Genomic DNA, 13,902 nt, shown 5'->3' with positions numbered 1-13,902 from the left:
AATCGCTGCAATTGGGTATACCTAATTACGAGAACTCAGGTCATGAACACACCTTTCTAGTGTTAAATAAGAGGGGTGAGCTAAAATAGGAGTACAATGGGGACAAGAGAGGAATTGAACTCATAGTCTAGAAATTTCAGCCAGGAAGTGACTTCGGAGGTTTATCATCTAATCAGGTCCCTTGTCTCTCTCTCTTTTTTTTTTTCAAAAGACTTATGCCCTGGCATTTAGGTCCCTTGTCTCTAAACAAAGTGAAAGCTACATGAACGAGACAGGCATTACCTACGCATGCTGAAAATTTTCAGAACTTGAATTTATAGGCTATCACATGAATCTCTTCCAACAGAAGAGAAATACACAGCCTTATAATCAGCAAAAATGACCATGGGAAAGCGCACTGGAGAAAAATGTTTAAGAAGCTGATGGACATTCATAACATAGTTTTTCTTTTTATATTCAAGCAAAAAATAACTGTGCCCCATATAGTGTAGTCAATCTGTATCTGTGATAATATATTTGGTAAAGAAAAGAATAACAATGCAGTTTGTACATTCTGACTCTCCCCCTCCATCTTAGGGAAGAATATAGAGTTATTCTACCTGGCTAGATCCATGCAGCTATCAGTGAGGTTGGTAGAAGAATTGAAGTACTCTCTGCTGGCAGCCAAAACCAAGTCAATACTCTTTTCGTAGCTGACCCTGTAGTGGGGTTTCCCTTTATGGGCTATACCAGCTGGAGGATTTTCTGAACAAGCACTGCAGTGCATCATCTGTCCAGCCAGGTGGATGTTTTCAAGGCGACTAGAGCACAGAAGGCTTTCTGTAAATATCTGGAAAAAAGGAGAAACTGGAATTAGTTATAGAGAGGGAAGATTCAGTTCTCAGTGAAATGAAGGCTCTGAAATCCAAATGAAAGAAATTAAAAACACATCCACCCTAGAGGTGGTGGCTGCACAGCACTGTAAATGTACTAAATGACAATGAACTGTATACTTTGAAATGGTTAATTTTACATTATGTGACTTTCCCCTCAATTAAAAAAAGTCAATCTTTTAGAAAGAATAATTTCATTGACTAAACCAAAATTAAGCATAATATTTTAATTTATTACAATAAATACTTGGGTCAAGTATCCAAAGTTGATATTCATTAAAAACAGGATTACACATACTGTCCCACTCTCAACAGGGCCCATTTTGCTTAAAACTATTTTTAACCATTTCTGTTTTTTTCTTTTTCCTAATTTTAATTTTCATTTTTAATATGGGTTCTTGCTATGTTGTCCATAGGCTGGTCTCAAACTCTTGGGCTCAAGCAATCCTCTCACCTTGGCTTCCCAAAGTGTTGGGATTAAAGGCATGAGCCACTGCATGCAGCCCCATTTTAATTTCTTAAAAGAAAAATCTTTGAATATAATACATATAATTCATAACTGCTTGAAGCATCTGAATTCAGTCTTATGAACTAAATAGCCACTCCACAAATGCTATACTTACAACCAGTCATTAAAATTACAATATATTATAATGTAGAGTTTTTTAATAACATACATATTAAAAATTATTTAAATAAAACAAGAGACACTGAAGGTATTCATACAAATATCATTGTACTCTACTAGACAACTAACAACATCAATTAACATAAAATTACTTCTATAATTGAGATTTATATAAACAAAGCAATCCTTTTAAACATACATTAACAACGTTACATATAATTAGTCTAAGAACTTCCCCAAAAATGCACTTCCCTGTCACTCTACGGTTGGATAAGGATAGCACAGAAATAAGAGATTTTTAAAAAGTAACATTTAATGGAGAAGCAAGAGTTTCAGTATAATTAAGAAGACCATCCAATCTCCATAGGATGCTCTTATTTTCACTTCTTTGTGTCTAGGCTTCCTGCAGAAGGCATTTTTAGACAAGTCTTTGCTAAGATATCTGATAAGGATAAAAACACTATATCTAAGAGGGATCCGCTATAAAATAGATACTGTGACAGAAAGCAAACTATTAAAGAGCAACCCTAATCACTTATATCTGACAGATAAAAATGGCTTACAATACGTCTAATCCAAATGACTTATATGTCATAGTTTCTCCATATTTCTCTGGTCTACTCAAGTAAGCTGTAAGGAGTCAATGTCCAATACTGAAAAATATATTCACCCTCAAACTTGGAACAGTTTGCTAAAATGAACAACATAGATTTCTGTTCTACAGGCTATATATAAATCTTTATCTAACATTTTCAAAATTATGCCACTGAACTTTCAAATTATTTTCCAAGGACAGCAAAATCTAACAACCAAGTCACTAAGACAACATAGTATATTTTAAATTATATTTAAATTTTAAGTTTGTCAAATCTATATTACTGTCTCCTAGAGCCTTTTCAAAACTGTTATAATATGCTTTCCAATGTCTTCTCAACAAGGGAGACCCGTGGACAGAAGTCATTAAAATATCAAAGCCTAATAAAAACGTGTTAAAATATTTTTAAAATGTAATATAATAAGTTGTTTTGCTGGATTACTCCACACAGAAACTAACTCAAATGTAATACACTTACTGCCAATTTTGCAATCAGAATCAGAAACAGGAATGTATCAAAATAATGCCACTCCAATGCACAAACACTACCTCGAACACACTAGTGACAGTTGGGTTTTAGATCTCATGTGCATACAAATTATGTTCTAATGAAGTTGGTTTCAGGTTTTGCTTTAGATGCAAAAGGGGAAGACAATGGCAGTTGTATGTGGTCAGAGACTGCAATCATCAATAAAAACATTAGTTATTCACGCATTTAAAAACTTGAAATTCAAATATAAAACCATTCATTTCTCAACAGTCTACATTAGCACACTTTTGTTAAAATCGCCCTGAATTCAAAAACTAAACAATTTCACAAAGCAGAGACCTATTTTTACAATTCTGATTTCATCAATGGGTTATGCTTTGTGGTATAAGAGCAAAGCGACACAAGAAATACTCTTTATGATTTTGTGTCTGGCTTATTTAACAAGAAAATTCTAATTAAAAAAAACTTGTTTTAGACTGCATGTTATTAAAAATGAGTTAGGTCATTTTTTCCACACAAACGGAAATATATATATTGGTAAACTGCCTTTGACTTGGAGATTTTACACACAGAAAATGGAAATATATATACTGATACTCTGCCTCTGACTTGGCAATTGGACACACGCGCGCACGCACACACCCACACACAGGTGTACATATCTATTCCAAATTAATCAGTAAATCCCCCTGGATTATACTCCCAGTCAACTGACAACTATTTCTTACGTATCCTTTATATTCCATATGTTATAATATGCACTAGGGGATATGAGAGTTCACATGATATAATAATGCCTGTCTAGGAGCTGAGGACCAAATGGAAGCAATGCACAAATAAACAAATAACTACATTTTAAAGAAAGACCATAGTAGAGGCAACTTATGAGGAAGGACAAAGATAATTAGTGAGCTGAGTTCTGGACTTTTATTAGGAGTTTTCTAAGTAAAGGAAAGAGGAATATATTCCAGGCCAAGGGAACAACGTGTGCAAAGTGAGGGAAACATGAAACAGCACGGTGGATAGAGGAAATGATGACAGGCTTGATGGTGCTACTGCAACATAGGGTACATGGTGGACAGTGACAAAAGTGGAAGAGGTGAGGGAGCTGGCATCTTCTATAGCTTCCTATGTCATGCTAAGGAGCAGAGCTACTTTTTGATTATTGATATGGAACAACAACAAATTTTTAGAAGGAGTGTGTCATGAAAAGATTTGTTTTAGAAAAATACTCTTTATCAGTGTAAACCAGAGAGTTGGAAGTAGGGAAACAAGTAGGGGGATTGCTGCAGTTCAGCAGAGATGAAGACAGGACAGATTTGAAGGTCTTTCTCAGATGCATTAGACAAGTGTTAGTGACCACCAAAACTATGGAAGTGAGAAAAGTCAAGTACGATTCACATTTTCTAGCTGATGATTAACCTACTAAACAGATAGTGTTGCAATGAAAAAAGACAAGGGAGACAGGAGGTTAAGGAATAAAGTGCTCAACCTATAAAGCACTAGTCGGTTATTAGCTATTATTAAATAATATTACTTCCAGGGTAGCTTATGGTCATCATTCTTGTATCCAATAAACCATAACAATTAAAATTGTTGAATTAAAAAAAAATCGTATATGGTTCTAGAGTTACCTCATAGCAGGCATCAGAATCTAGACATGTGTATACATTCTGCTGCATAGTTAACATGTCTTGCAGCAACGTTCTCCAATGAGACTCACTGACAGGAGGCTGCCTGGAAAAACACATTAAAAAGACAAGGAAGAGGGAAAGAAAACAATTAAAATCTCTTTCTTCAAATGATCTAAAGTTAAAAAAACAAAAACTGGTACCACCACTCTACATCCACATCAGCTCTCAAATGATCAAAAAGAATATATCTCCTTTAAATAGACAGGAAAACACTTGGATTAAAGATAGAGGGGAAAGTTGGGCAGCTATGCATCACTGCTAGAGATGGTGACAAAGTGGTCTGTCATAGCCTGAGCAGACACAGGCTGGAATGGAATTGAATGGTAATTACAGTAAAGGTAAAGAAGCTGTGAGTTTCTAAGGTAAAATGAACCACTGCAAGATAAAGCAGCTATGATATAGCTTGATGACAGAGGTTGGTTTCAAATTCCATCTTCATCACTCAGCAATCCCTGTCGAGGAGTCTTCTTGACTTCAACTGAACATTCACATCCATAGGACAACCGCAGGCCACATTTGCCATCAGTCTGGGGGACAAGAATCGCGGCTCACCAGCAGGGCAGCATCAGTTGCTTCTTACAGTGAGACTACTGGCAGCAGTCCACAAAGCAACTCACAGAGCACTCCAGGAGTTATCTTCTCAGGTGACCGCCCCACTACAAGAAGCCAGAGCCTCAGAGAGTAGTTGCTGGCATTGCTGTGTCCGGCTTAGGAAGAAGCTTCATGTCCTAAAACAGTCAACATCTCTTGCAACACACTCAGGAAAGCCCAAAGCATAAAGCCCCTATCAGGTATTTCCAGTTCATTTACAGTTCCTCCAGGCCAGAGGCAATTTACCAATCAGGGATCTGTTTTATCTAAGTAGTGAGGCCTCTATAATCTGGTTGATTAAAAACCACTTTATATTGATTTACAGAGTTACAGAGCTAGGAAATTAATGGTCAGATTCTCCCATAGCAGGGGAAAGGGTTTTGTTCCCAAATTCACCCATAGTCACAAATTGGTTGTGTGATTGTGAGCAAGTCATTTAATATTCTTGACTTTCACTTTCCTCTCTGGAAGCTCACCTCAGTGATAAGCAATAAATGAGATTAATTTTGACAAAACACAGGCATTGAAGCAAGATGCTCCTAAATATAAGAATAAGCTAAATTACCCATGGATTTGAATAAATTTTCTAATCTCTCTGAACTTTAGATTCCCTTTTTGTATAGCATAAAGATTAACTTATACTAAAATATATGAAACGACCCCCCCCCCATTTTTCTGGTAAACATTCAACAAATGTGAATGAATGAATCTGAAATTACAAATACATCTTGTTTTTTTATTTTTTAAGTCACGTATATGATTCTAATATTGTTTCTAGTAGGAGAGACAATATACTGTAATTCTCTCTGCCTCTCTCCAAAGTTCATCTTAGTTAAATACACATGAGTTTGGAATCACCATTTATGTTTACTTTCTAGTCTTGGCATTCTACATAATCATGAATATCATTATTCAAGAAGAGCAGGTTTTTGTTTTAAATTGGTCAAATACCAACTAGACGATGTTTCTTTTTCATGCATCTTTTTATTTTTTATCTTTTACAATGCCTTTAAAAATCATCACTATTTCCAAACACTATGCATTAAAAACAGGGCAGATAGATTGTATGTGTTTAGTAGTTATTGCTATAGAGAAAGTATATATTTGGGATAATTACAGCAAAAAATACAGTCTTTAAAATTTTTTTCTCCAAAAATTTTTAATAAGCACATGCTTCATTTGCCTATGCATTTAATATTTATTATACAAAAGGAACAATTACTCTTGTTCCACATGCAATTAGGCATAAGAGAACACTTTTTTTCTTCCAGCACACAAATACACAAAACAAACTGATATATTTCAAGTATTTCAGGACAATCCATATACTGTTTCCATTTGTTTGACCTGGGTACATTAACTCTTTAGCCTTCAAAAAACTGGAGGGCTCTTTCAGATTGCTTACAGGCAGAGAAGTAGCAGAATGTTTGCTGAAGTGAGTGTCCATCTTGCACACACTTGATAAAATCAGATCTAGGCACTGTCTAGCTGAATTCAATTTCTTACAGCCCAGCTGTTCTTCTGGAAGCCATCAACACTGGGGCAGATGGTACTAATGTTTTCTCGCACATGGCTAGCCGTAAGTACAGGTTCTAATAAAAATAAACTACTATGCATTACTTACAATGGCCTTTTTAAGAATATATTCAGTAAATAAGAATCAAGAGCAGAACTTGAAGAAACCAAGAGGTTTGCAAATTAACAGTCAGATCCTGAACACGAATGCATTAGTTGCAGCTTTGGAATAGATGTGGATTTCCCAGGGAGAAATAGTAGTGTACTCAAGTTCGTAAAACTTGCATTTGTGAAGATTTGCTGACATCTGCCACCCTTTAGAATATGTATAAGAATATTCTATGGGTAGTGAAGGCCAAGCCATGGAAATATGCATAAAATAATTAAGATTAATTTCAGGTCAACTACTGTGAAAACAGGCATCACATTCTCTTACATATTCACAGTAAATAGATTACCATGAGTAGAAATTAACTTCAGGGACTCCGTAAGTATTTAGGGAACTAATTTGGGGGGGTGTGGGAGATGGGGTGGTAGGTAATCTAGCAGCAATTGCAATGCTTTCCTGCTGAAAAGTAGATTTTAGAGTAAAATCAGCATGATCTTGGAAATACTGGCCATCCACTTGTAGCTATAAAGAAATCTTAAGGCATTTAAATAGTCAAAGCTATCTAAATTACCAGAGAGGGCCATTGATATGTAAGTTCCTAACTGAGGTGTATGGTGGCTATAACACTTGCACTGGAGAAATTATGATCTAGAAGGGAACTTAAGGCACATGTGTTAATGACTGTAGTATAGTTGCAGTGTAACACCATATAGCTGCAAGAGACAGTCAGAGAGGTAGATACAAAACGCTTAGGAATTTCTAGGAAGGAGAATTCAATTAAGCTTGGAGGAGTCAAACAAGGTTTCCTGGAAGATGTGTTGGAACCAGCTCTTAAAAGATAGGAAGGAATATACAATAGTGTGTTTTTACTGCTGGATTTTATTTTTACTTTGATAGTTGGGTTAACCTGAATCTCTAAATCCTAAAATTTAGGTAAACAAAATATGTTTTAAAAGTTCTTGAAAAGTTGCCTTTGCTTAATTCTACTCCTTCAGGATTAGTGCTTGGGGTGGCTTTTTTTCCCAGCCTTCTTTACATTTTTACGTAGTCTCCCTACAGATCTGGAATTTAACTGTCCCATACACACATGGGGATCACTCTCAAATCCATAACTCCAGTTCGGACTTCTCTGCTGATCTTCATGTCCACCTTCATAGGAGCATCTCCACCTAATGTCTGGCAAGCACCTCCAAGTCATAGTTACCCTTTATTTTATGCATAAACTAAATGACTACTAGGTCAAAAAGTTGTTAGTTTCTTTATTGACCATTTGGATATCATCTAATTGAAATGTCTTTCAACTCTGTTGCCAATTTTTCTTTTCTTTTTTTAAATATATATTGGATGTACTATGTTGCCAATTTTTCTACAGAGTAATCTGTTAGTTCTCTCATGGCCTTCATAGCCTTTATAAATATTCTCTTCATATTAATTGAGTGTATCCCCCTCTGGACCAGGGAGGTACGATATCTTTTTCTTTGTAAGCCAGACATCAAGTATAATACTGACACAAAGTATGTCAAAATCCATAATAAAATATTCATTAAATAATGTAAATAACAATTCATAAATAAATGCACAATTATAAAGTATTAATTTTTTTTTTTGAAGGAGTCGCCCAGGCTGGAGTGCAGTGGTGCAATCTCAGCTCATTGCAAGCTCTGCCTCCTGGGTTCACGCCATTCTCCTGCCTCAGCCTCCCAAGTAGCTGGGACTATAGGCACCTGCTACCACGCCTGGCTAATTTTTTGTATTTTTAGTACAGACAGGGTTTCACCATGTTAGCCAGAATGGTCTCCATCTCCTGACCTTGTGATCCGCCCACCTCGGCCTCCCAAAGTGCTGGGATTACAGGTGTAATGAATGTATGAATATTAATTGTTCAGTTTTCCTGTCTCTATTGTAACTGGCTCTAAATGAACTTCCAAAGAACTTAGCAAAATTTCTAATTTCATTAGATGTTCTACTTTAAATGATGACAATATAGAAAGAGACAAAATGAAACAAAGTTTTTCCAGATTTTTAAAATGTCATTATCTTTTCACTCACTTATTCTCACTTATTCCTTTGAAATGAGTAGCTAAAAATTATCAGTGTTTTAAGCAACACATATTAAAAAATGAATAAGTCATTCATCTGGAATTTTTTTTTTTTTAAGACAGTGTCTTACTCTGTTGCCCAGGCTGGAGTGCAGTAGCAAGATCTCGGCTCAATGCAACCTCCACTTCCTGGGCTCAAGCGATTCTCCAGCCTCAGCCTCCCTAGTAGCTGGGACTACAAGCCTAAGCAACCACACCCAGCTAATATTTGTTTGTTTTTTGTAAAAACAGGGTTTTGCCATGTTGCCTGGGCTGGTCTTGAACTGCTAAACTCAAAGCGATCTGCCCGCCTCCGCCTCCCAAAGTGCTGGGATTACAGGCATGAGCCACTGTGCCTGGCCCATTCACCAAATCTTTATTAAGCAACACAGTAAATATTTTCTGAGCATCAACTATGTACCTGACATAATGTTTTTAATCAAAGATTCTATACTTGTGCAACTCTCAAATGAATATATACATTTGCTGGAATTTTTATTGGGAATGCAGGAAAAAAAGAGATGAGTGAGAAGAATTGACACCTTTCCACTATTGATTCTTCCAATCTATAAACATGAGGTATTCCTCCATTTCTTCAGATCTTTAATGGATCTCAACAATGTTTCATAATTTTCATATAGATACTTTTGCATATCTCATGTTAGAGTTATTCTTAGGTATTTAATGTTTTGATACTATTATAAAGTTTTCCACTTCATTAGTCCTGCACATGTTAGATTTATTCTTAGGTATTTAATGTGTTGATACCCTTATAATGTTTTCCACTTCACTAGTCATGTAAGAAATGCATATTAAAAAAAAATGCATATTTTAAAAAGACAATGAAATGCTACTATATACCCATCTAAATGGTTAAAATGGGAGAAAAGAAAATCAGTATCAGGTATTTGTGACATAGTGGAGTGACATAACTCTTACACATTGCTGACAGAAATATACACAGTACAACCATTTTGAAAAACTGTTTGGCAGAATCTTCTAAAGTTGAACTCAGGTACATCCTATGACTCAGCAATTCCACTCCTAGGTAGATATTCAAGTGAAGGACAGAAATATGTACACCAGAAGACAGATAAGTACAAATGTATTCATAGCAGTAGTATTAATTACAGGAGAAACTAAGAAACAATTCAAATGTCCATCAACAGAGAATGTATAAATAATGAGTTACGTTCACAAAATGGAATACTTCGCAACATTGAGAATGAACAAACTAATGTTATACCAACAATACAGAGGAATCTCACAAACATAACGTCGAGAGAAAGAAGCTACATACAAATGTATATACTATATAATTCCATTTATATAAAGTAAAAAAAAGAGGCAAAGTTAATCTATAGTGTTTTAGTGTTTTGAAGGGGGTAACTTACAGCACAAACAATCCATATATATATATATACACTCAGTTCTCACTGCTGTGAGCTTTTTATACACATGGATAGCATCCTACTTTAGCAACCAGACTTCTGTCTGAGGACTTCCACTGCCAAATGGCATCCTTAGTTATGCTGGAAGTGTAAGGGAGTTAACACTCGTCAGACCAGCTCTCAAACAATGATAGCCACGAGAGGGTAGATGAGTAGTTCTCCAACTCCCAGATGACCCCAGCAATACTGAGCCCTAGTCCACAGTGGAAAACCCGCTTATGTAATACAACCAGTATCGGCTCCCTTTTCTTTCCTTTATCAGTTCCCCATTCTCCTACTGATGTGAGGCTAGAATTACCTTCCAAACAAACAACTTACACTCTAATCTTAGCCTCAGGGAAGCCCATATTGACAGAAGAATAATGCACTATTTCTTCATTTAATTGCTGGCTACATGGGTATGGTATGATCATTTTATAAAAATGTATGAAGCAGTAAACATCTTTTTTATAAAAAAGAGTTGATGGTATACTGCGGAGTTAGAACCAGAACCCAAGTCATCTGACTCCCGAGTCAAGATAATTTCCTAATATGACTTCCTTACAGGAATTTAGAAGACATGAAAGACATGGATTAAGGGGGAACTTCCAAAGGGATGTTCACATTCAGAAAAGATTAAGCAAAAGGAAATGACTTAAATCTCCAGGCTGAAACAAGTAAAAATATGCAAAAATACTGGACATCAGGCAATGAAAGACAGTGATCCCTGAGAGATAAAAACAAGTCTTTTTTGTTGTTGTTGTTTGAGACAAGGTCTCACTCTGTCACCCAGACTGGAGTGCAGTGGCACGATCATGGCTCACTGCTGAGATGACTCTTAAGACTACCCCAGTTTACTGCCTTGAGAAAGATTCCAGGCCACAGCACAAGAAAGGATCAATCTAAGCAGAGACTTGTGGAGTCCCTGCATTGAGAAGACAGAACTGAAATTCCAGAGAAACCAAAGCAGATAAAGCACATGCAGGATGAAGCACCAGGGAAGACACAGCAGAACTGGAAGAAATTCCCAAGATCTGCGAAGGGTCCCCACGAATATTCAGACAAGTAGAAGCCATAAACGCCTACGATAAAACTGCCTGAGGCTAGGAAAAGAAAAGGGGAAAAAGAAAACATGTCAAGCTCACACATGCTGGAAAACCTCAAGACACACAGGCATTAAGCAGAGTCTTAGCTCAGTTATGGGGAATAATTAGCCCTAGAAGGAGCTCTTCCTCCATCTCAACTGCAAAAAGCAAAAAGATTAAACTGTTTGCAAGTAAATTAACCATGTCCCAGAAAAAAGTACAAGAATACTTATGCTAAGTGAAATAAATGAGACACAGAAAAATATTGCATGTTTTCACTTACATGTAAAATTTTTAAAAATCAAATATAAAGAAATAGACACCAAAACAGTGGTTACTATAAAGGGTTGGAGGGGACAAATAAGGAGATGCAGATTAGAGGATACAAAGTAGCAGATATGTACATGAACAAGCCTAGAGGTCTACTGTACACCATGAGAACTATACGTAATAAAATTGTCCTGTATATGGGATCACGCTAAAAGAGTAGATTTTAGCTGCTCCTGCCACACAAACAAACAAAATAAAATAGATAACCATGTGAGATGATGAATGTTAATTTGTTTCACCATAGTAACCTTTTTACTATTTATATGTATCCCATCACTTGGTGTTGTATACTTTAAATATATAAAATAAGACTTAATTTTTTAAAAAAGAAAATTTATAAAAATACAAAAATATGATAGCATACAAGAAGGAAAAATTCATAATGTCTAGTATTCAATAAAATTATTTTGCGGCCAGGCGTAGTGGCTCATGCCTGTAATCCCAGCACTTTGGAAGGCCGAGGCAGGTGGATCACCAGGTCAGGAGTTTGAGACCAGTCTGACCAACATGGTGAAACCCCGTCTCTACTAAAAATACAAAAATTAGCTGGGCATGCAGCGTGCCTGTAATCCTAGCTACTCGGGAGGCTGAGACAGGAGAATCACTTGAACCCTGGAGGTGGGGGTTGCAGTGAGCCGAGATTGCACCACTGCACTCTGGCCTGGGCGACAGAGCAAGATTCCATCTCAAAAAAAAAATTATTTTGCATTGAAAGACATGAAAAATATGACAGATAATGAAGAAAAAATTATTCAAAACCTATCCAGATATTAGATGGGTATCACAGATGTTAGAAAGATGCTTTTAAAAAGAAGATAAATGTTAGAAAAAGCAAACGCTGGTGTTAGAAAAACAGACAAGAGTGTTTTAAAATGCATTATCACGTTTAACGTATGTTCAAAAAGTTAATGAGGCATGAAAGTTTAATAAAAACCAAAATTGAACTCTTAGAGATTTAAAAAAAAACTCTTAATGAAAAACGTAATGAATGTACAAATTGATGAGACATGAGAGAAAAAAAGATTTAGTGGACTTTAAAAAACAGCGATAGAAATTATCCAAAATGAAACAAAAATACCTAAGAATATTAAAACAAATAAACAAGTAACACAGTATTGATGAGCCATAAGGCAACCTGAAAGGTCCTAAGAGATGTATAATTGGAGTCCCAAAAGGAGAGGAGCAGAAGATAAAGGAGAAGAAATATGCAAAAATTTTCCAAGTTGGATGGAAACTATAAACCCAAAGACCCAAGATCCAAGATCCAAGATGCTTTATAAAGAAAAATACACCATGAAATTAAATTTGAAACTGATGTCAAAAAGAGACATTCACAATAGCAATTTAAAAAATATGAGAAACACATCAGAAATAGATTAACTCTGACAGCAGAGTTCTCTTTGGAAAAAAATGCATGCTAGGAGACAGTGGAGCAATTTCTGTACCGTAGCATACCAAAAAAAAAAAAAAAAACTGTCACATTGGAAGTGAATATATCCTTATATACCAAGTGAATATATCCTTCAGAGAAAAATGTGAAATAAAGACTTTTTTAAACAAACAAAGATGTACAAATGAATCACTGGCATCCTAGCACTACAAAAAAAAAAATTAAAAGAAGCCTTCCAGACAAAAAGAAAATGCAACCAGATGGAAACATAAGTCTACATAAACAATAAAAAGTGCCAGAAATGGTAACTACATGCATAAACATGCAACACATTTTTCACATTATTTACATCACTTTAAAAAATAGTTTACTGCTTGCAAATAATAATACAATGCAAAGTGGGGTTTTTAACATACATAAAAGTAAATTACATGACAACAAAAAAAAAAAGCTTGGAGAGGAGAAAGTATCTTGCTAGAAACTCACATTGTAGAGGTAAAGAAACACTATCACAGGAAGATCTACCTTCCTGTGATAGTGTAATCTTTTATATAGGAAATCCCACGAAGTCTGCAAAGAAAAACTATTAGAGCTAATAAGTAAGCCCAGAAAAGGTAGAGGACATAAGACCAATAAACTGAAGAATCAACTGTATTTCTACGCATTAGGAAGGAACAATCTGAAGATGAAATTAAGAAAGCAATTCCCTTTACAATAGGACCAAACAAGAATAAAATACTTAAGAATAATTTAACAAAATAAATGCAAGAATAGTACACTGAAAACTACAAGATTATTTAAAGAAATTAAAGAAGAACTAAGTAAACGGAAAGACATCCAGTGTTCATGGATTGGAAGACTTAATATTGATTTAGGATAGCAACACTCTCCAAATTGACCTACAGATTTGATGCAATCCTTATCAAAATTCCAAATGAAGAAATTGGTAAGCTTATTCTAAAATGCATATGGAACTGCAAAGGCCCTATAATAAACAAAACAACTTTGGGGGAAAAAAAACAAAGCTGGGAGACTAATGTTACCTAATTTCAATATTTAATAGAAATCTGCAATAATTAACACAGCATGGTATGG

General features: G+C 35.5%; 1 protein-coding gene across 9 annotated transcripts in view; it reads right to left on the bottom strand.

The window, feature by feature from the left end:
- The window catches only part of NBAS (NBAS subunit of NRZ tethering complex), a 393,028-nt gene that overhangs the window by 209,301 nt on the left and 169,825 nt on the right, over positions 1-13,902 (bottom strand). For all 9 annotated transcript variants that reach the window (XR_010149189.1, XM_001161679.8, XM_009442024.5 and 6 more), the window contains 2 exons: positions 4,220-4,322; positions 600-829 (listed from right to left, as the gene is read on the bottom strand). Coding sequence is in view for 8 of the 9 variants with exons in the window: in XM_001161679.8 (XP_001161679.4) it covers positions 600-829; positions 4,220-4,322 (333 nt within the window). In the remaining variant the exon portion in view is untranslated. The remainder of the gene's footprint in view (positions 1-599; positions 830-4,219; positions 4,323-13,902) is intronic.

The sequence above is a fragment of the Pan troglodytes genome, chromosome 12 (assembly GCF_028858775.2).
Source record: "Pan troglodytes isolate AG18354 chromosome 12, NHGRI_mPanTro3-v2.0_pri, whole genome shotgun sequence".
Lineage (NCBI taxonomy): Eukaryota > Metazoa > Chordata > Mammalia > Primates > Hominidae > Pan > Pan troglodytes.
This window is presented reverse-complemented; position numbering and strand designations above follow the sequence as displayed.